A 22,097-nucleotide genomic window follows, 5' to 3' on the forward strand; every position below is an offset into this window, starting at 1 on the left:
AGGCCAGTCCTGAGAGTGGGAGCTGCTCTGTGGATAATACAGAACTCGAAAGGCAGCTCTTCTAGAATTACCATTGTGCATCTGTGAGTTTTCAGCCATGGCCACGTTTTTCTATTTCTCCAATAATTAAATTCATTCTGGTCAGAACATATGCTTTCTAGTCCTTATCTCACTAGTTATTTGATATGAAACACTGAGTGAGAAACACAAGCCAGAGGCTTTTCAGCTCACATCCGTGAAAGGAAATAACAAAGATAGCATTTTCATAGAGCCCTTCTTCACGAGTTTTAAAGTAGATCTCTCATATGACACATCCCAGCCACACTTTCCCGCTCTCTCCTCTTCCTAGCTACCCCACCTCTTCTCTCCACCAGATCTAGCCTCCCTCTGTTTCCTCTTCAGAAAAAAAAACAATGCCTCCAAGAGACAGCCAGACAGGATGAGACAAGATACAATAACACAAGGCAAAAGCCCTCATAACAAGGCTGGACAAGGCAACCCAGCAGTGGGAAAAGAGCCTCAACAGCGGGCAAAAGAGTCAGAGTTATACCTGTTCCCACTGTTAGAAGTCCCACAAAACCACCAAGCGAACAGCCATGACCTGGTTCTTAGCCCTGACCCTTGAGGGCCCCATGCTCGAGGGTTTAGTTTCTGTGAGCCTGTGCGAGTCCTGAACAAGATCACCAGCCCACTTACCCAGTGATAGCTGCTGTCACTAGCGATGGTTTTAGTTCACTGAACAGCCCAGTGACAATCAGTCGTGAAACGGTGGAAAGAGTGGGGTGAGAAGGGAATGCCCCCCAAGGTAGAACGTTCTATGACTACACCTTACAGGGGCAGAACTCCTCTGAGAGGAGCAGGAACAAAAGAGGAGGCGGAAGAAGGGGGTCATGGAATAGACGCTGAACTACAGTGGATGTTAGCAAGTAAATAACCAAAGAAAGAAACTGTTGTCTCCGTGTTCTAGTCACAGCCCTGATTTTCAGTCATGCTGGCTAGCCAGCCGCTGCGGCCTTCCTGAGTGTGACTTTCCAAGGTCGGTTTCCTCACTCTCAAATACTCAGGAATCCTCCCCGGGAAGCCAGAGCAGCCGTGTTCACCAGCACAGATAGGGAAGCTCTTGTCAGCTGTAGCCCAGTCTTTGCCACAGTGGTGCGCTGTGGAGCTGCCCCTCAGAGCCATTCTCTGGCTGAGAGACTGATCATTTAAAAGTCAATGGCTTGTTTTTAATAAAATATATGTTCAGTCCAGTTGTTCTGAGCTAACGAGGCCTAACACTGTGTCAGGCGCCTGAGGTAGAGTTGCCACGTCACCTATAAATCTATCCATTTGTACCGCGCGTGTGGTGGGTCCCATCGATAAATAGGCGTGTGCAATTCAAGTTGAGCACTCTCTGAGTGTTCTTGGGGAAGCTTGAAAGTAGTGTGGATGACAACAACAACAGCAAAAGTAGTGTGAGCTAGGACATAAATAAGATGGCAGTTTCTAAAAAGGAGGTAGGTAAGGCCACAGGATTAACAGAATACATTTTAAACATTTCACAGGAGAGGCTCTTGGTTACAGTGATTCACTGTTAGAAATCGCACTCAAGAAGACACAAATAAAGTGCATCTTTAAAAGTACAGTTTAAGATGAGGACACTTGCAATACAACGATTACTAGAAACGTTTGCATAAGCATGTTGATGAGGTTAGAAGCCTAAGGGGGATGTCCTCGTAGGACAAATGGGCGCGTATAAAACCAAGAGACATTCAGGGCACTTCGGTAGATGGCTGTGTGGGGTGACCACTTCCTGTTCACAGAGGCTCTTCTGGCTCAGCAGAAAAGCATCCCAACCGCCCGCTCTCTTTATCTCATTTCAGGGGTCAGGATACAGAAGCCCATCCAAAGTGTGTAAACTCAACTTGTTTGAGGAAACATAAACAAATTCTTCCCTTTGAGACGGTCTGATGCCATCCCGTGGGTCCCTGTAACCACCTTGTGTGGCTGCTTGCCTCTAGCTGCAGTCCCCGGATTGCCAGATGTCTTGATGCCTGAAGCCATCATAAGAAACTGAAATAAACTTTTCCCTGAAGGGCAGAACCCACAATACTTCCTTCTGCCTGCAGCAATGTGCAGTCTCTATTTTAACGGGTGTTTATCCCTCAAATGAAAGAACAAGGTTAAACACGTTCATCTCATGTGATTCATTTTGTGGTTGTAGGTAAGAAAAAAAAAATTGAGATCAGAAACTCCCTTAAACCTGTGCAAGGCGGGAGGTTTTCTCTGCAAGTGCGCTGCTGGCTTCTCATTTCAGCAAAACCTTTCTGACAAAAACCAAACCAAAACAACCTGCTGAACCCAAATCCAAATCAACAGAAATGGCACCTTATTTTGTCCTTCAGGCCACATGCTGATCTGCCCCTGCTATAAGGAATGGGTCCGAGGCTGCTGAGCTCAGTCTTCACCGTGGTCCAGGGCCTTATTTGTTTAGCAGATTCTCAAAATGTGAGAAGGTTGAAGCCTGACCTACAGGCTAATGTTGGTGCTCCAAAGATTCTGCAGCCACAGGCATTCCCACACTGAAAGTTCTGAAAAGCATCCTTAAGATCCCGGAAGGCTCTGTTTCATTAGAGATAATTCCTTTAAGAATGAATGTACTGAACTAGAGGGCTGGGAGATTACTATCTTCCAAAGTAATAGGGCAAGGACTCAGGTCCCTGACTACAACTGATGGTCTCCCCAGAGCCTCCTGATTTGTTATCATTCTCTCTTTTGTGGAAAGTTAGGCACAGTAGAGGACCAAATAAGAACCTAACTTTTAATATTAACATAAGATGTAAGGCAATATGACCTTGACTTGGAGATGGAGAAAGACTGCTTGGGCAAAGACAAAATAAAGAGGAATAAGTATATGTAAAACTGTGTTTAAAATATAGTTTTAAAATAATTTAAAATATTACATGATGGAAGAGGATATATGTGAAATTAAAGGATACAATGTATGTTGAAATAAACATTCATAATGCACAACAAAACTTTAACATTTTCTAGAGACAAACTACACCTTTAAAGTAAATGATAAACAAAATCACACCAAGTACATGAAGAATATTATAAAGAAGGTCAGACACTTCATAGTGACGTATTTTACATTTTCTTCCATTTTTATGTGAATTCCAGAGTCAAAATTGCTGTTTCAGGCTTGCAAAACAATGGCCTTTACTTGCTGTGCCATCTTGGTGGCCTGACTTATGGCCTTTTTTATGGTAAATAAAATCAATAGGACAACTGTGGATAGGACACATGTCTTACATGGCCCGGTGGGTGCTTGAGATGCTATGAGTTAGTCGTTAGTTAGTTGGACAATGTGATCAGTGGCACAATTCTTTCCACAATTTGTGGTCTTATGTAGGGGAGTTTTTAATTTTATCACATATAATCTCTCTGCCCAAGAGTCAATAAAACATGATGTCTTAAAACAGGGAACAGGACAAGAGCCTACCACAGAGGGCCTCTGAAAGACTCTACCCAGCAAGGTATCAAAGCAGATGCTGAGACTCATAGCCAAGCTTTGGGCAGAGTGCAGGGAATCTTAGGAAAGAAGGGGGAGATAGTCAGACCTGGGAAGGACAGGAGCTCCACAAGGAGAACAACAGAACCAAAATATTTGGGCCCAGGGGTCTTTTCTGAGACTGATACTCCAATCAAGGACCATGCATGGAGATAACCTAGAACCTCTGCACAGATGTAGCCCATGGCAGCTCAGTATCCAAGTGGGTACCCTAGTAATGGGAACAGAGACTGTCTCTGACATGAACTGATTGGCCTGCACTTTGATCACCTCCTCCTTGAGGAGGGAGCAGCCTTACCAGGTCACAGAGGAAGACAATGCAGCCAGTCCTGATGAGACCTGATAGACTAGGGTCAGATGGAAGGGGAGGAGGACCTCCCCTAGTAGTGGACTTGGAGAAGGGCATGAAAGGAGATGAGGGAGGGAGGGTGGAATTGGGAGGGGATGGGGAAGAGGGCTATAGCTGGGATACAAAGTGAATCAAAGCGAATAACTGTAATAATGAAAAATAAATTAATTAAAAAAACATGATGTCTTTTCAGTGGAGTGTACATTGGCCAGAGTAGGAGAATGACGAGTCATTTTGAAACAGGTGGCCATCCTGATTTCCAGCTTTCAGTTCTAACAGCTACAGCCGAGGAAGCATAATTTGACTCCAGCTCAGTGGAATTCAGTGAACTATGCTTGTCCACGTAAGATAACCTTTGTGCAGAATAACTTCATTAAGCCAAGCGTTTGCCTCAGCCACCTGAGAGAGTGGGGGTGCAATTCGCGCGAAACAAAATGGTGCTAAGCTGTGCCTGTCAAAAATACATGCTCCTATGTGTGGAGGGGCTCGCTTCGTGAACAGGTGGTTCTCCCATGAGCATCTGCAGAGTGTGTAAGATACACTAACACCAATCATTCATTCCTACAAAGTACAGTGCTGAATTGCATTACAAGTCCCTACCTGTTAGAGTCTATCGCTGCTTTGTTCTACAGGGAGGGAATAGTTTACCCTGGTCACAAGAGTCCGGAATAGTGCTGAGATATCTCACTATCCCCTAACCTAGTAAGGCGATTGTTTGGTAGGAGGGTAGAGGATACAGTGGGTAGCTATCGTGGGGTTTTGGCAAGGGAGAGAAAGCTGGGGACCCGGAAGTATGTTTGTTTGGGTTTTGCCCCATGGATAACTTCCCCCTTTCTCTCAGGTCCTTCTCTCTGAAATTATCTGTCCCAGAGGTCTGTTCCTTAAATCCTTTCTCCATGTTGGCTGTATCTTTTGCAGCGTCAGTGTCACCCATGTGCTTTGGTGGTTGTCTGAGCACCCAGCGTCTGTGGTTATTTTTGAATTCTGTCGAATGCGAAGATGAAAGCAAAGGGTCCTTTGCATTATCAATTTAATACCACTGAGGTGTTCCTGATCCCGGCCTCAGGTAGCTTTGGCTGCCGTGGACTATTCCTGCTTCAGTGTGGCAGCACCTGGAGCTTAAGAAACCTCGATTCTCAGTGAAAATCAGCTGACAGTACACACTGTAGAGCCTTTTCTAATTATCGGAAATGATTATTTCCTCATTAACGATTTCCCAAAATTTGCAGCGTCTCTTGACGCCTCTACGAGTTTGGTTCCTGGTCTTTTTAGGACTCTTTCCTAGATATTCAGTGTCAAAAGAGATAGTCTAAGGTGTACTATACAATATGATGTTGGATTGGAAGTTTAAGCATCAAGAAAACTCAGTATTACAAAACTATTAGTTGATAAGTTTAAATTCTATTAATATCACATTAGAAGTTATTTTTTTGTTCTTTTGTTTGTTTTTCAGGGAGAAAAAGGCTAGCGGAATCTATTCTGAATCTTTTGGCCTAGTTCTGGCCAGGTGTTTTTGTATTCAGGTCGGGGTAGAGTCTACGAAGAAAGTTACTCTTTTGAGAGTAAAAGTGAAGAAAGGCAAACAGGAACAGGTGCTGTTCTTCGTACAGGAAAGGAGAGGAGACTGTAGAGGATAGAGGGTAGGGTAGAGGAGAAGAGCAGAAAAGTATGGATGCCTGTAGCAGCACAGAGCCACTGAACGGGCCTGGATAAAAATATAAAACATTATGCCTGTTGAAGTTTGAAAATGATGAGCAGCAGTTCATTTCACTTTAGAGTACGCTGAATTTTACATTTCTAGGCAAATGTGAGAGAGGATGTCATTCAGCAGTGTGACTGTGTCAACATGTAAAACACATCAGTGTGTAAAACGAGAGTATAATTTAGGGTAGAATTCCAGGTGAGCAAGTCCTGAGAGAGGAAGCACTGTTATTTATGGTCACATGTGTGTTTTGAATAAGAATGGCTCCTGTCATTACGGAGTGGCACTACTTGAGAGGGATTAGGAGGTGTGGCCTTTTTGGGGAAGTGTGTCATTGAGGATGGGCTTTAAGACTTCACAAGCCCAAGCCCAGCGCAGTATCTCTCTTCCTGCTGCCTGTGGCTCTAGGGGCAGAACTCTCAGCTGCTTCTCCAGCACCACGTCTGCCTGCGTGCCACGATGATGATGATGGACTAAGCCTCTGAAACTGTAAGCCAACCGCGGTTAAAAGCTTCCTCTTCCAAGAGCTGTCACAGTCATGGAATCTTTTCACAGCGACAGAATTCTGATGAAGACGGACACGGCTGTTAATCATACCTCAGGATACGTGTAGCCATATACTTGTGTTGTAGTTCTCACTTAGAGCAAATGACTTGCCGTGTCTCAGTTTGCAGAGGCTTCATTATATACACCCGACTGTTAATTTACACATGACCTGCTCCAGTGAATTTTTTTTTTTTTTTCCTAAAGGAGACACTACTAATCCTTTGGTGATTTTTCTGACTATGGAGACACTATATCCCAAACACCACATGCAGTGGGCAGCTATTGTGTATAACACTAACTATGCAGTAAATAAATAAATAAACAAATAAATAAAATTTACACATTGTAAAACCGATTTGATTCTGCTTTAATCAAAACCTAAAGCAAGCAAGCAAAAATATCCAATGTTTTGGTTCACATGGATTGTATTTTTGAATCTGTTCTCTGGGACATGTACTTTTCCGAAGGAGGAGCAGCAAAGTTTGTTGAACAAAATCAGGAAGAAATGTAAAATTAGATTTTTGTCATCAGATGAAATAAAATTAAGAACACAGAGCATAAATACTTTTATAGTATTTGAAGACAACAACCTAATAGTTGAACATCTTAAAGTTTGTCTCAGACACAAATAAAAATAAATAAAATAAATAATAATAAAAATAAATAATAAATAAATAAATTAAATAAAAATAACCCATGAAATAAAAACACACAAACTCCGCACTTAGGCCACAAATATGGAAAGGAACCTTGTCTTTATTTTTTGGTGGCTGATTTATGTGTTTTCCACTGACTTCCGTGCAGCCTTTTTCATCCTTTCGGATTTCAGACACCTTACACACCCGTACCTTGTGCACCGGCTGCACAAGTTTTGTGTCTCTCCCCGATGATCTGAAGACGGGACTCAGATGTGACTATGGACACCATTGACGTCCTTTCTCCTGCAGATCCCTTCCCTGTGTCCACGGACTCTGATCCATTATCAAGCCTGCACCTTGTTGTGTCAGGTTGGCTGAGACCTTCTGACCTTTGCTTCTTCTACCCTTCTTCCGTCACTCCATGTCCCTTAGGCGTCTCTCCACAACATTTGTCTTATGCCCAGAAGCAACTTGCCATGCTGACCCAATGAGCCCTGGGCACATTGGAACCTTCTCTCTCCAGTGCGAGATCTCTCATGGACGCCGAGGGCCTGTATTTGGTCTCAACAAGTTGTTTTGCATCACGGTCCAGTCTATGCTAGCATAGCACAGCACCCTGAAACAGGCTCCAGCTGCCCAGACAAGGGCCAGATGACAAACCTGTCTATTCTAATTCCCCTCACTATTCAGAAACACGGGGCAAGAGTGGGAATCAAGAGCAGAAATGACAGTAAGTATACCTCATAACCTTTCCTTACATGCCTACAGATGGAGGAAGCAGGCTCAGTACTTCCTCTGTTCTCTGGGTGGGACTTACTCTAGGCATACCCTTTTCCTTCTTGAAGACACCCTTTTCATGGCCCCCTTTATTCCATGTATGTGCTTGTTCTAAAAGCTTTAAACAAATCTCTCCATTTAACCTTCACAACTCCAGACATGTTAAGTACTTACTATTCCCACCGCTGTAAAATTTTCCAAGTTGCTGGCACAGATAGGCCTGGAAATCCCTGTGGTTAACTCAGATCTGTGCTCAAGTCCCCTGCTGGCCTGACCTTTTGGTTATCTGGTTAGGAGGGAAGACTATGAAAGCACGAATTGAAAACGAATGAGTGAAAGGTTTGTGACTTTAATATTTTCAGATTTTGACTAAATTACTTTTGCTAAGATAAAAGAACGAACAGACCCTGAAAGATACAACACACTGGGAAATCTGAGAGACTCAATATGCGTGAGTGTGGTCATTTCGAACAGGAAAAGGAAAATGTGGAAACAACACTGGCATGATCTAACAGGTTCAACATTAGAAAGAACCGATTAGAGTGACGTTTGGATCCACGCTTTCTATGTTAAAATGCTTACCTTAATGGTTCCCATTACCTTTAACTTAATTAATTTAACGAATCCTGTCTTTTATAGAAAAATTGCTTACCTGATAGTTTAGATTTTTTAAGTGCTTGCTGAAAGCCTGCTTGATAAGGAACAAATGCAGGCTCAGGGATTGTACAGGGGCGGGTTACTTAGGGACTAAGCTCTTTTCCCATATTGGCTTAATCTTTTTCTATTTCCTGGTCTCAGTCTGTCCTCTTGTATCATATCAAAATACGAAATTGATGTTTTTAATAAATAATTTTATTCTTTTATCTTCATTGCCTTTATAGAAAAAGGTTCTGGACCTGATTACCATTCCTAACGGGCCCTCTTGGTCTCTTTTCTCTGCTTGCTCTGGTGAGTTAGTTTTCCTGACATCGGCTGTCCTTCAGTAAGGCCTTCTGTTAGTAATTTACAGAGAAAGATTTTATTGCCAGCTTTTGAGATTGAGAGTGGGCACTGTTGATAATTTTATGAGTAAGACATACAATCCCTGAGTAGTCTATGTCAGCCAGTGGAGGCCAGTTCTTAAGTTAGAGTTTTGGGACAGATTCCCAAGGTGTTCAATAGCTTGGAACTGACCATGATGAGAAATTTATATGACAGAAATCTATAAACGCAACACATTTATTTTGTTTTGTTTTGTTTTTCTGGCGAGCTGCTTTGCTTTCCTAGCACATTGATGAAAATAAAACTGTCTATCCCTGTCTACCCTTCATTCCCTGGATGCCTTATTTTTAAAATGTATGCATTTATATCCTGAAATATGTACCCATAGGCTTCCTTTGGACCTCAACATTAAACAAATGGGGGTATATATCTCTGGAAAAAAGATATAATGTTCAGTTTGATATAGTATAAATACTATGTGATATTTGAAAGTCTAGATGGCAATGCTAAATGTTTATACTGTCTTACTAATATTAATACACATATATAACTACAACAATTTAAATATAAGTTGTGCTTGGATTATAGCTTTTATTTATGTTTAAACTATGTAAAATCCTCTTTTTTGTTGTACTATGGCTGATACTTTTGTAATGTTAGATAGTTCCGAGTCACTTGCAGACAAGAGCAAGGCATGCGAACTGGATGAGGAATTAAAAGCAAAGCAGATATGGACACAACGTCACTGATCTTGACATTTCCCCAGTGCCACTACTCAGGGCTCACCGAGAAAAGGCGGGCACTGAGACCAGGGGAGAGAAAGACAGAGATACCTGCTATAGTTTTATTTGAAGCTCAATTTCATTTCAAACCCAAAGAACCTGGGTTAGTTCCACCATTACCTAAGCATGCGTCCAGCAGGAAATGTGTTGGGTTTTGGACACACCTCTACATACTCTCCTGTCCCGGCACAGTCTGCTCCTCAGGAACACTCCTTCAGTTTTCACCCCTCAAAACCCCCACTCCAATGAAAAGGAAAGGAAAAAATCCTCTCCAAGCAGTAGATCCCTCTTCTTTCTTTCTTTTTTTAATAAACCTATTTCCAGGAGCATCATGGAAAACCAGTTCCATTTGTTATTGTTGTTTATTCCGTAAGAGAAACAGATCAATAGAATTTAAATTCATGTCAGTCCTAACACTCCAGCCAATCTGTGAAAACCGTTGAAAACATTTCATCTCTTAATTTTGAAGGGTATTCTTTCCTCTTTCCCCTGGGATGGATCACAGACTGATGAGTCTGAGGCTATGGTGTTGTGGTTACGATGAACTCACTTTCTGCTACGCCCTTGATCTTCACTAGCCTTTGCTTGTGCGAGGAGGCACAGCGAGCTCTGTAGTGGAGGGCACGTGGTGAGGAGTGGGGTTCCTCTCTAGGAGAGTACGGAAGGGCAGAGGAGCAAGGCTGCTCCAGTGGCTGCAGTGGGGGCAGGGTTAGAATATTTATCCTTATTGACTGGACTTATTAAAGACGGTGGAAAGATTTCCATCACCAGCATTGGAAGCTTAACCACACCCCAAGTGTACAGGGAAATCAGGTCCAGTTTCAGATGGATAAACATGGAAAGACAGATGATAGATAAGTAGATGATAGATATATAGACGATGGGAAGATAATGGCATTATATGTGTATATATATTGTCTAGATGATAAATTATAGGTTGATGAGAGGTAGGTAATAGGCTGTAGGTAGATTGATATATGATAGAGATAGATAAGTGGATAAAGAGTTCATCATCATAGGTAGGGGATAGACGATCAATGACAGGCTGAAGGTAGATAGGTGATCATATAAATAAATGGTAGGTAGATGGATGATATAAACATAAGCAGATGGGCAAATGACTGACAAGCTGATAAATAAAACCTCGGAATTTTGAAATAAACTCAGCAGTGTTAGATGTAGATAACAAAACTTCATCGTGGCTACGCTTCTTGACACCTTTCTGTGATTTAGCATTTCAACAAACACAATAGACTGAATGTAAATAAAAACCTGGGCACTTAAGTGGTTATAAAACTGTTTTTTATGAATGAGCAGGTGATATGCTAGGAAACACAGCCTTACTTATGTAAGACATGGGGACATGAACACATGGTTGAAATGAAAAAAAGAATGGGAATTAATATTTAAAATATATATCTTTTCCACAGTTTTTAAAGGTAAGAATTATGAGAGAAAATTTTTATTTTGTAATAGTAAAATTAAGCTGCACACGTAAATGGGAAAATAATTGCTGATTTTATCTCTAATCTGGTAAAATAATGAGACATCTTTTTGAAATAGAAATTTATTTGTAAAACTTTGTGTAATGTATAACAATGTACTTTTAACTCAAACTTTACACTTGATTTTCTCCATACAGCAACATAATATTTAAGGAAGAACAGGTGTTTGGGTAAAGAGATTGGGAAGGCAATTGATGTCCTGATAATTTCTCAAAGTATAAGCGGCATTCACATTCTCCAAACATGTGCTTAACTTACCATAAACTTCCTAGACTTCAACGGAAATAAAAAAGGAGTGGGAAGGGGAAGCAAAGTCAACTAATGCTAAAACAAGAGAAATACAGCAAGGAACTCATGTCATCACCCTGGAATAGGGCGAAACTTTCGATACGAAACAGTGTCCTGGATACGACTTGACCTAACCCCTCAGATGCACCACTGTGGTATTTACAGCGCAGGAGGCACCTGCCCTGAGAATAGATTCCTAGCGCTTCCTGCCCATTTCAGCAGTGAACTGAAGTGGTTCGTTCATACGCTCTGCTTACTGCACAAAGCCCAGGCAATGAACAAGGCAGAACAAGGAATAAGAGGAGAAGGCCCACGGCACGAAGAAAGACAATGGCTCCTTCTCGTGAATCAGCAACTTCCTGCTTTGTGATACATGAATGTTATTAGTAACATTTTGATTGCAGCCGCAGCGACTGTTGGGAGGAACCACAGAGGTCACGTGACGTTTTTTTCCTATCCCTGCGGACAGTGGGACTGTCCAGGCAAGCCCTTTTCAGTACTTTCGGAAGGTCCTTTGGGCTGCCCTCCTGTTGGAATTCTGTGCGAGCTCTCTGGAGACTCAGAGGGCACTGTGAGCAGATGGTCATCACTGAGTGACCGGTACCCTGCCTCACTGACTGTTTCTGCTTCTTCCCTGACTTTCAGGTCTGCCAGGCTTCTAAAGTTGCAGTTTACAACAGAACTAAGATGGTGCCTGCTGTGTGCGCTGGTGTGCTGGGAGCTGCAGGATCTTTTTCCTTATTGAAAGCTGGTGTTAAGAACAAGAGTGAAAAGAAACGTCCTACGCCCCTCTAGGAAAATCAGCCCCAGATTTCCTTATATACACTCACAGGTAAATGCCACCTGTGTTAACTCTTTTTAAGATTAAGTGTACCTACATGTTTCTCCTGTGTTTTGCGGTTTTAACCGTGAGTCTGGATTTTATTGACTATCCGAAGTCCTGTGAGTGTAATGACTCAGCCGATCCAGGAGTATCGAGCCAGACTTTTAGTGTAGTCTCTCTTCTCCAAACATATCAACCAAATATTTGATTTGCTTGATCTACATCAAGGCTGCTCATCTAGGAATATTAGCTTCGTGATCGTTTGTATCAAAACGATAATTTTGTGAGTGCTGAAATACTCACGAATGCCCCCTAGGTTTTAATAGCTGCATATTATTTTACAAAATGTGGTCTTGAAAATGCAGTGTTTTCCACCGTATTAGGACATTAGTCTTGGCAAAAAACACTGATCTTCAGAATTGTACTCTCATGTCTTAGCAGTGGCTACAGAAATTTTCTGAGATCCACATGGCTTTTCTGAAATCCTTATATCTTAACCCCATCTCAAATTTATTTTTTTTTTCAAGAGCAATAACCCAAGCATAAAACACTACAGACTTCCCTGACAAAATATAGGAAACCATGACTTGAAGGGGAAAAAAATTGTGAAAGGAACAGCAACAAATCAGTTAAATTTCACATCCAGAAGCTAAAGAAAGAAAGAAAAAAAATATACAGAGCAGCATGTACAAAAAAATACCAAGGGAAGCTAGTAAACATTACATGGAATGTCATAAAAATATTAAATTATATTTAGCGACCAGTGACTGAGCTAGTAAGGAAATATAAATGCTCAATTTGATATCCATACAAGATATTTTTTGCAACAAAAATTTGCTTTGGTGCTTAAAGGAATATGACCATCACTGCTTCAAAACTTCAATGTGCACAAACTGTCTTAGATACAGTGAAAATGTACATCCTGGTTAATAAGTCTGTGGGTGTGGACATGATTCTGTATTTCCATCCTTACTATTAATGCTGGTTGGTTTTCTAAAGGTGTAAAGAGGAATTAATTCCCAATAGAATGAGATGTCAGGATATTATTCAAAATATGTTCAGGTACCTGAACTAAAAACACATTAGTCAGAGAAATTGGCAAGTTCATGAAAATAGTTCCTTTACCTTGCAAATACGAGCGTAATGTTGCAAAAACATTTTTTTTTTAATTTGTACCATGTAAGGGCCATAAATAATAATGCACTATTCGGTTCACCAACCACATAACAGGCGTGCCTGAGGGAATTTAATTGAAACATGAACTTGATCAACCGCACGGCGAGATTTGAAGCGAACCATATCTGTACCACACCAAGACAGTCCATAAAATTCCGAATTCCCTCAGCCTGCATTAGCCATCCTTTCTAATGCTGCCGAATACGCAGAACACAAGGAGATTTTTCCAAAGGATGTTTTGTTATCGTTTACATTAACGGTAAAACACTGTGCTTTGTTCAGAGGTGGGGAACGAAGACTGTGCTCTTTGATACGACAGATGTTGCAGACCATCATCTTCCGGCTCTGAACCAGAGCGCGTCAACATGTGCGCTAAAATAATCTCTACACAAACCAGAGCAGGAGCAGTTAAAGACGCTAACGCAACGAAGCAGCAGCCTGTGTAGACGGGCCTTCTACACACTGTATGAATCTGTGACCCTTACTCGTACTGGTATGCTGGGCTTGTGCGATCATTCTGCCTAGTCAGGTTAAGCGAGATTTCTGTCTTGCCACCTCATCCGCTGAGCCTGGGTTCTAGAAGCAAATTCGATCCTCTCCGCTCCACGCTAAGCTTTTGCTCAGAGTGAGTTGCTCCAAAGAGTTCCAGCTGTTAAATTATTTACCACATCTGGAATGGATAGAGTGTGCCCCGGGGCGGCGCGCGGGGGGGGGGGGGGAAACTGTAAATTAGGCTGCTGTATTTTTCTTTTTAAAGCTTTGGCCTCAAATGTTCTCCCTAAGGCCGAAAGTAAGTACTCCTTCAAAATCTTTAAAACTTCACTATGCATAGTACGGAAAGTAACTTCAGGATTAAAAACAACTTGGAGCCCTCACCTGAACTGCTGCTTTGCAAGTCTGTTTTCGTTTATAAACTCAGCGCGGTGCAGACGGTATCTGTAGAAACCTCATACCTATAAAAATCCTCTACCCCATAGAAAATAAAATTGCCTGTGCCGAAAAATGTGCTGTGAACCCGGAAATGGAATACAGTCTACGCTAACTAAAAAAAAAAAAAAAAAAAACAAAAACAAAAAAAAAACAAGTGATTTCTACCAAGTGATTTCTTGTTTATTACAATGAAAACGAATTCAGGATCCAACAAGACGGCCAGACCTTGAAGTAATAGGCTATTTAATGAACTGACTCTGTGTATGAAGATTTTTTTTTTTCTGGGACTAACAATCAATCGATACATATGCCATCTCTCTCTCTCTCTCTCTCTCTCTCTCTCTCTCTCTCTCTCTCTCTCTCTCTTTCTCTTATTGTAAAGCAGACCATTCGGAGTGTTAGGCTGTGCACGGGTTGATTTTTTTTTTTTTTTTTGGACAATAAAAACCGCAGTTCGTTAAAAAGAAGTAAAAACCAAGTTCTGTCGTCTTTATCGGTCAGAGTTTGGTCATTGGTATGTGGAGGCCCATCCAGAGCTGCTCCTCCTCTGATGGCGCGTCGTCACCATGGAATTCCACGCCCTCTCTGGCGAGCCCCCTGTCCGCCGCGGGCTCCAGCCCGGCTGTGCTGGTCAGCCTGGTCCCCGGCGGCTTCCCGGCCCCCACGGGGCACGGGGCGAAGGTGACCAGGGTGGGCGTCCTCCTCGCCTGCTCGGCGGGAAACGGGCCCTGGAACAGGGTGCTGAGGGGCACGCTCTCCTCGCGCGCCACGGCGGGCCTGGCTGCCTTTCTCCCGCGCCCCCCCAGCAGCCCGGGGGAGGGCACGGCCAGGCTGTCGGGGAGGCGGGCGCGGCGGGTCCGCACCACCGAGCCGTTCTGCGCGATGTAGATGTTGCCGTTGAGGTTGCCGGCTGGCTTCCGAGGCCTGCTCCTCTGGGACTCAGGGGCGCTGTCCTCCCCGGCCGAGCTGCTCTCGTACTCTCCGTCCACCACCAGCTTGATCATTCTCCTTCTTGCCCACTGAGGAAAGAGAGAAGAACAGTACGCCAGTCATTCTCAGGGGAGACCGGAGGCTCGAGCAAGCCACCGCAACACCTGGCAGGGCGGCGAGGCAAATTCTCAGCGGGGATTGGATTCTGCAGAGTCTGAACGTCTTGGGACAAATGTTGCTGGGTCTGGAGGAAGCAGATCTAATAGGAAACACTTTCTTTTCACATGGCAAGAACCCTGAGATGTGAAGAGAAAAGCGCATCATGCACATTCTAAGTCCCAGCTCACTGTTTCCTGACTGTCAGCTTCCGTTCAGGAAGTTAAGCAGAAAGCCAGGAACAGACTCAGTTTTTTATTTATTTATTTATTTATTTATTTATTTATTTATTTATTTTTAACCAACCATCGCTTCAGAAGCGGTGAAGACCAAAACGTAAGCAACACTACTTTTTTTTTTCTCCAAACAATATGGTGCTTGGTGGTGGTGGTGGTGGTGGTGGTGTGTGTGTGTGTGTGCGCGCGCGCGTGTGTGTGTGTGTGTTGGGGGGGACGCAAAGGCTCTCTTTACACCGAATGCAAATGCTTTCTGGTCTCCGTGTGAATATTTTTAACTAGCGGCGTTCATCTGCCTAGAAGAAAAGCTGTGATAGGTCACAAGATACTTCAAACCCAACACAAACCGCAGTCCCTCTCCACTTTCAGGAAGACAGAATCTGAAGGTGGGAGCTGGCGAGCAGAAGTACGCAGAAACGGTGGCCCCTGTGAGTGCCTCGCTGCTGTCTGTCTGGCGTCTGCTCCGGCAAAGGCCACCTACCTAGGTGTCACACTCAGGGGTCCCGGGCGATGCCACCTCACAGCCAGCACCGACGGCTCCCTGTTCGCCGGCCCAGCAGAGAGCAGACAGTTCTGCCCTAAGTGTGGCCAGCGGAGGTGATCGCTTTCTCTCTCTCCCTTCTGCTCGCGAGCCAGAGTCGAGTCACGCCAAGCCCCCACCCCGCCGAGAGGAGAGGCGTCCGGGAAGACACACAGAGGGCACCGCACGCGGGGGAGCGCACACCACGGCAAACGCCACCTACTGCCGCCTCTCCTCCTAGAGGGCCGTGTTGTAGGCCTCCGCCTCTGCCCCCGGGGGTTTCTGCGGCTCTGCGGCGTCCTTCCTTCGGTCGTAGTCGGGCACCTGGAAGCCCCAGGGCCCTCCCGAGAGACTCTCGCTGCTGCTGCTGCTGCCGCTCAGCTCTGCTTCAGACTCCTCGCTCTCCGCGCCCCCTTCCGCGGAGGCCGACTCCGGGCTGCCCCCCTCCGGAGCACCTCCAGCCTCCAGGTCCGCGGACTGGTCCAGGGGCGCTGGCTCCCTGCCTTCCTCCGGCGGCGGCTCCTCCTCCTCCTCCTCCTCCTCCGGCACTGCAGGCGGCTCCTCTCTCCTGCCCTTCACCTGCTGGCTCTCCTCCATCACCACCGGCCTCCTCCTGGCCAGCACGATGTTCTTTCTGGCCTTCTCCCCCTCCGACTCGGTGGACTCGGACTCCTCCGACTCCGGGGTGGAGCTCTCCTCCTCCTCTTCCTCCCCCGAGGGCGTCTCAGACTCGGACTCCTCGGTGGTCTCAGACTCGCTGAACTCCGACTCGGTCTCCGTGTACTCCGTGTAGTCGCTGGACTCCTCCTCGGACTCGGACTCGGACTCCACGGTGCTCTCCGTGGCGGCCTCCTGGTCGACCTCGAGCTGGAGGTAGTCGCGGTCCTCCTCCTCCGGCTCGACGCCCCTTTTCTCGGCCAGACCTCTGACCTTCTTAAAGATCATGGGGAATATCCTGGCTCTCTTCCACGTCGGGAAGGTGGGCTCGGCGGCCGGCGGCCTCTCTACGGTGACCGCCACCTCTTCCTCACTAGGTTCTCTAATTTCAACCTTGGGCTTTTTAACTTTCTCTGGCTCTTCCTGGAAGTTTTGAGAGTGCAATTCAAACGTTAGGTTGGGGGTGGTTGGGACGCGATCCTGTCCCTCACGATTTAAGCAGAGATTCATTCATCTTTAGAAACCATGAAAATAGTTTCTAAAAACCAATGACAATACTCTTTTCTGATGATAGAGAGAAGCTAGCTTGGCAGGCAATAAGTTATTTTATCTTGGCTTTATAGTATTCACACCCAAACCAATGGCCTCCCTTTGCTGTTATTCATAGTTTCTTTCTTTTTTCTCTTTTCTTTTTTTTAAATCTTGGTCCAAGAAAGAAATATCAAGTGCCATTTCCCTCTCTAGAGATTTGGCTTGTTAGCTTCCTGCTGTGATTCAGAATCTTTAAAAGTCAAGGAAATATGCATCAGTTAATTTAAAAGTTCCTGAAAATCCTGTCTTGTTGAATTTTGGAGCAGTTAGAGATGCAGTTAACAGTCATTTCGTGGAGGGGAGGACTGTTTGTCAAACACATATTGCGGGCAAGGTATAAGGATTTGAAAGGAAGGATTCATGTCTTTTAGAAATGAATCCCGTACTTTAAAAACATTAGTGAGGAAATTTTATTCTCTGAAATCTGAAATACGAAGACTGTGTCTTTCATGATCTTTAGTTATTCATGTAGGGCAAGAACAAGAGCTACCATGTATTGTCTAATTCCTAACCTATTTGGTTCTTAACACTGTCTTTATGGAGACACACTCATGACTTTAGAAAGCATATTTGATTGCAATCTCTTTTCAGTTGTTTAGCTTTTCACACAGAAGGAAGTAAACCGGAAAGAGTTAAAGAACTTTCCTCCGTAGACAAGAGAATAAAATGGCCAGCACTGTTAACTTTCTTCGGAAAACGAAGACTAAATTATTAGGAATTCTCAGATTTGGAATAGTCGGCAGGAGGCTGGTCAAACCGGATCTAAGGAACCGCCATCGCCTTTCCACTTTTACGAGACAAAGTCAGACAATTACCTCTTCCTCTTCGGATTCCTCTTCAGCTTCGGGGACCACTTCGCCGTACTCCTCCGGGGAGGGTGGTGGCAGCAGGCGGCGGCGACTCCCGTACTGGGGCATCTCATACCTGCAACGTAAACTCGGACCGTGAGACCCCTTTCATAGGTGCAGAACCTACCGCAGTGATCTCTGCTTTCTTCTTTTTCTTCATCATCTCATCAACAGACACTTAGACAGGACCTATTAGGTTCCTTCTAAAGACCAAACCAGACCAAACCAAACTAAAACACAAGACTACATGTTAAGAACCACCACCTGACAGCCAGAGGATTTTTTTGTTTGTTTGTTTTTGTTTTGTTTCGCCATAATGGTTCCCTGGAATAATAAGGAAGATATTTGTTATTTCACATGTAAATTTGGGGAGAGACTAGAAGCAGGAAAAAGGAAGATATAATACTTCATAACTAAATGGAGAACTAAGGACACAAGAAAGATTCTATATACAAATGTGTATCTCACCAAGGAAGCAAAAATCTGTGTTTATTTGACAGTTTGCATGGAACATGCCCTGTATGGCATTTTCATTCTGTATTTTTTTTTTTTTTTTGTAGATAGCAGGCTTAGGTTTGCAAAATTAACTCTCTCCATTTTCAAACTTGTTACTAGAGTCTTAAATACATTTTCTGTTTTCATGTTTTTGTTTTGTTTTGTTTTTTTTCACTGCTCTGGCCCACAACTTCAGGTAGAATGGTTAGAAAAAAATGCTAAACACAGCATATGGAATGAATGGTGAATTCAGGAATTGAGCAAACATGTTTGACTTCTATATTCCATTTTAATTATTATGAACCTTCTTAGCACATTTCCAGAAATACAAGCATCATAAATGAAGTAGCAAAATGGTGAGAACTTGACTAACATAAAAAAAAAATCAGGTACTCTATTAATTTTCAAATATAAAACTGGGACAATGACATTTTTTAAAATAAACTCTTAGTAATAATAACTTCCAGTTATTATAAAAAAGAATGCAATATAATTTTGAACAAAAAAACTGAAGATGTACCCATGCTCATAACTGTAATAATCTTGTCCATATTCCTGGCCAGGATCAATCCCAGATTCCATGGATAGCTCCTATTGTTCAAAAAGAAAAATTTTCATTTTTAAATAAACTCTTCACATATTTCAGTTTTAAGTGAGATTTCCATACCTACAATTTGTGTCTCTCCAAATGCTCCTGTCAAAGTAAGTTTAATGTCAAGTGTTGGTTAACATACTCCTGTTCTCACAATTTCAGCTGTTTTCATGGAATATGTTTGTTGTTAGATCCTGTGTGAATGGGACAGCACAGTCTTCCTGATTATAAAACTGTAGACATGTTCAGGGGAGTAGTTTTACGTGCTTTTAGGTAACTTCAGAGATTGAAATAATCAACACTAAATTCCACGGCAGCTTATTATTTGGCTAAATGCACGAGGTAAATTCTTACACTGGCCTAACTTGTTCTGTCTTTCTGCTAATGGTCTTGTTACCCTGCTCCCTCAAACGTTTTACATCCTCTGATAGTAATTCACACATTAGGAAGAACTTCAGTTTAGTCCTGACGCTAGGATTAAAGATGTCTTCAACAAACCCTTGCTTTTATACCTTGCTAAGATTTCTTCTGACTCTCGATAATTCTCAAGCTTGGCTCTTATAGAGATCTGTGCTTTGAAAAACAGCTGGGGTAGCTGTGAAATCAGTTTCCCACACACGTGCTTCTTAATTCCATTATATTAATAAAGATGGCAAAGAATTTACAGTGGAGTGAGAGAGGGGGAAGGGAAAAGTAACTATCCAAAGGGAAGTAGGTTGCTATACACAGATAATCTGCTGTTGCTAGGAACTGGTTTTGTTAACATGGGTGTGGCATGAATCAAGAGCTACTGCCCTTCTGTGAGAGCATGGAGAACCACATAGGAAGCACGGGAGCCCATCATCCATGTGATAAATATGGACAACGATGCTTAGTTACGTCATAACCTGCCAAATCATTCAAAAGGATTAATTGCGGTTAACCCTGACCAAAGAACTCTACTGGAAAGCTGGGTTGTGGGTTTTTCTTGTGAAACAGATGCCCGGCACTGCTGGGCGCTCTCAGAATCTTGGTGGTGCTTCCTGCCTTCCGTGAGCTCTGCTTACTACCCATCCACCCCTCTGCTCTACCGTCCTACTCAGCATCATCCTGAAACCCAGCCCCGCCTTGCTCTCACTTCACGAAGTCTGTTCACGCACATTTCCAGCCGGCTTCCTATGGGTCCTAGGTCTGCGATCGCCTTTCTACGATAATAGAGTGGCAAAATGACTTTGCCACTTAAAAAAAAAAAGACAATTCAGCTGTGATGTTGAAACTCACTTTGTATGCTCATTGGGATAAACATTTTAAGAAATAATTAGCAATACCGTGTTATGGTGGACAGTGGGCGACCAGTACCCATGCAATTCTGGGTGGAGGGGTAGATGCAAATTTGAAAAAAACTTTTGGAAAATGTATGCCGCGGCATATCCTTCACAAAATCAGAACCAATGTGAAAGTCTGAGAAACCAGTGACCTGCAGCAGCACAGGACGGGCAAAGAGGCTGAGGTCAAGGACGGATGGAGCTCAAGGTGGTATCCCACTTACAGGAGCTCAGAAGGGATGTAATCTTCACCAGTGTGTGTGACAAGCCTGGAGGGCACTTAGGATGACAAAAATCGGTGCTCAAAGTCAACCCACGTCCTGGTTATGAACGTGAGTGCACTCTTGAGGTTTCTAAGTGGGTGATGTATGCTTTGTAGCTGCTGGTTTTAGTCCAGCCAAACCTTCCATCATAGGAAGGGAGGCATCAAATGAAGGAAAGGCAGTAAGAAACGAGGACAAAGTTAAAGCTTAGATTTAAGTGACTCTGAGAAACAGGTATGTTTCCCACCAGTGACTTTGGACTTTTAAGTGACCAATAACCAAATTATATGGGTTACATTAAGTAGCCATCTCAGGAATGCCCCTTTTACACTTTTAATTAACGAATGCCTAATCTAATATATACAAGGCACCAAGGAGAAACCTCCAAGTTGCTTTAAATGTAATTTTTAGTAATGATTTAGTTCAGATACACCTGCACTTTCTAATTTTTATGGTAAGAATAAGACTCAGGTCTTGCTAGCTGCTGTAACCACTTTCAATATGGTCAAGGTTAGAAGGAAACAAAACAGGGACCTCAGAGCACAGTGAGATACCATGTGGTTTCAAGCTTGGTCAGGAGAGGCAGGAGCTAACAAAAACGTGAATGACACCTGATTAAAAAAAAAAAAAAGAAAAAAAAAGAGGGAAGTTCTAGTGACAAAAAAAAAAAAAAAAATCCCAGGGCTGAGCAGATGACTGGACTCAGCTTTGTCACTGTATTCACAGGCCCTGTCTGCATCCTTCCCTAGTTAGTGAACCAAAAAATGGTTGTGTGAGTGGATCTAACCGTTAATTTTATTTTAAGGTTAGTTTCTGCTGTTGACACACACAGAACGCAAAGCTAACTCAGACTCTCACTGCTATAGTAGATGTTCAAACTGCTGTAAGTCATAACAGTTTCAGTCCTGTTTGCTTAGCTTCTCCCTGCTTGTTGGTTGAAAGCTCAGGAACTGGAATTGACTGTCAACATTTTAGGCGATAGTGCTCGTCAGGAGACTGTCTCACTGAAGGCTGTGTGTGGTCATGTGGATTGTAACCCTGAGTTTTCTGGCTCAGTCATCCGGGAAGTTTTCTTGACAAAAGTTTTTAATTAAAAGCTTAACTCTAAACTTATATATTTCTGTTCCCTCTCTCCATATTTGGTGTGTGTGTGTGTGTGTGTGTATGCGCATGCGTGCATGTATGTGTGAATCTAAAATAAGAAAAGCTTTTTACATACTGTTCCTAGAGAAAAGAATCAAATGTTTGTAAGTGTTTATCAAAAGCCTAAATTAATCACAAAGGATCTAAGTATTTCAAACTAATGTTGCTTTACATTCTTTTTTTTTTTTTTTTTTTGGTCTTAGAGGCATATAACAAATAAGCAAAAGAATGTGTATTTATTGTGTGACTCTGAAAATACCTCTTACTGTGCAGGAGAAACACTGACTCGTGCACGTGCTGAAGGGAGCAGGA

General features: G+C 43.2%; 1 protein-coding gene across 2 annotated transcripts in view; it reads right to left on the reverse strand.

Moving 5' to 3' along the window:
* Nucleotides 1-10,873: 10,873 nt before the first annotated feature.
* Pcdh15 (protocadherin related 15) overlaps nucleotides 10,874-22,097 on the reverse strand; it is a 1,462,904-nt gene continuing 1,451,680 nt past the window's right edge. Inside the window, exons 36-38 of one of the 2 annotated variants that reach the window (XM_060369370.1) lie at nucleotides 17,956-18,064; nucleotides 15,854-16,972; nucleotides 14,958-15,069 (exon numbers count right to left, since the gene is read on the reverse strand). In XM_060369370.1, the coding sequence (XP_060225353.1) occupies nucleotides 16,130-16,972; nucleotides 17,956-18,064 (952 nt within the window). In that variant the 3' untranslated portion in view covers nucleotides 14,958-15,069; nucleotides 15,854-16,129. Of the gene's footprint in view, nucleotides 15,070-15,853; nucleotides 16,973-17,955; nucleotides 18,065-22,097 lie in introns of both variants that reach the window. The other variant, XM_060369368.1, reaches the window with a different exon arrangement.

The sequence above is a fragment of the Meriones unguiculatus genome, chromosome 16 (genome assembly GCF_030254825.1).
Source record: "Meriones unguiculatus strain TT.TT164.6M chromosome 16, Bangor_MerUng_6.1, whole genome shotgun sequence".
NCBI lineage: Eukaryota > Metazoa > Chordata > Mammalia > Rodentia > Muridae > Meriones > Meriones unguiculatus.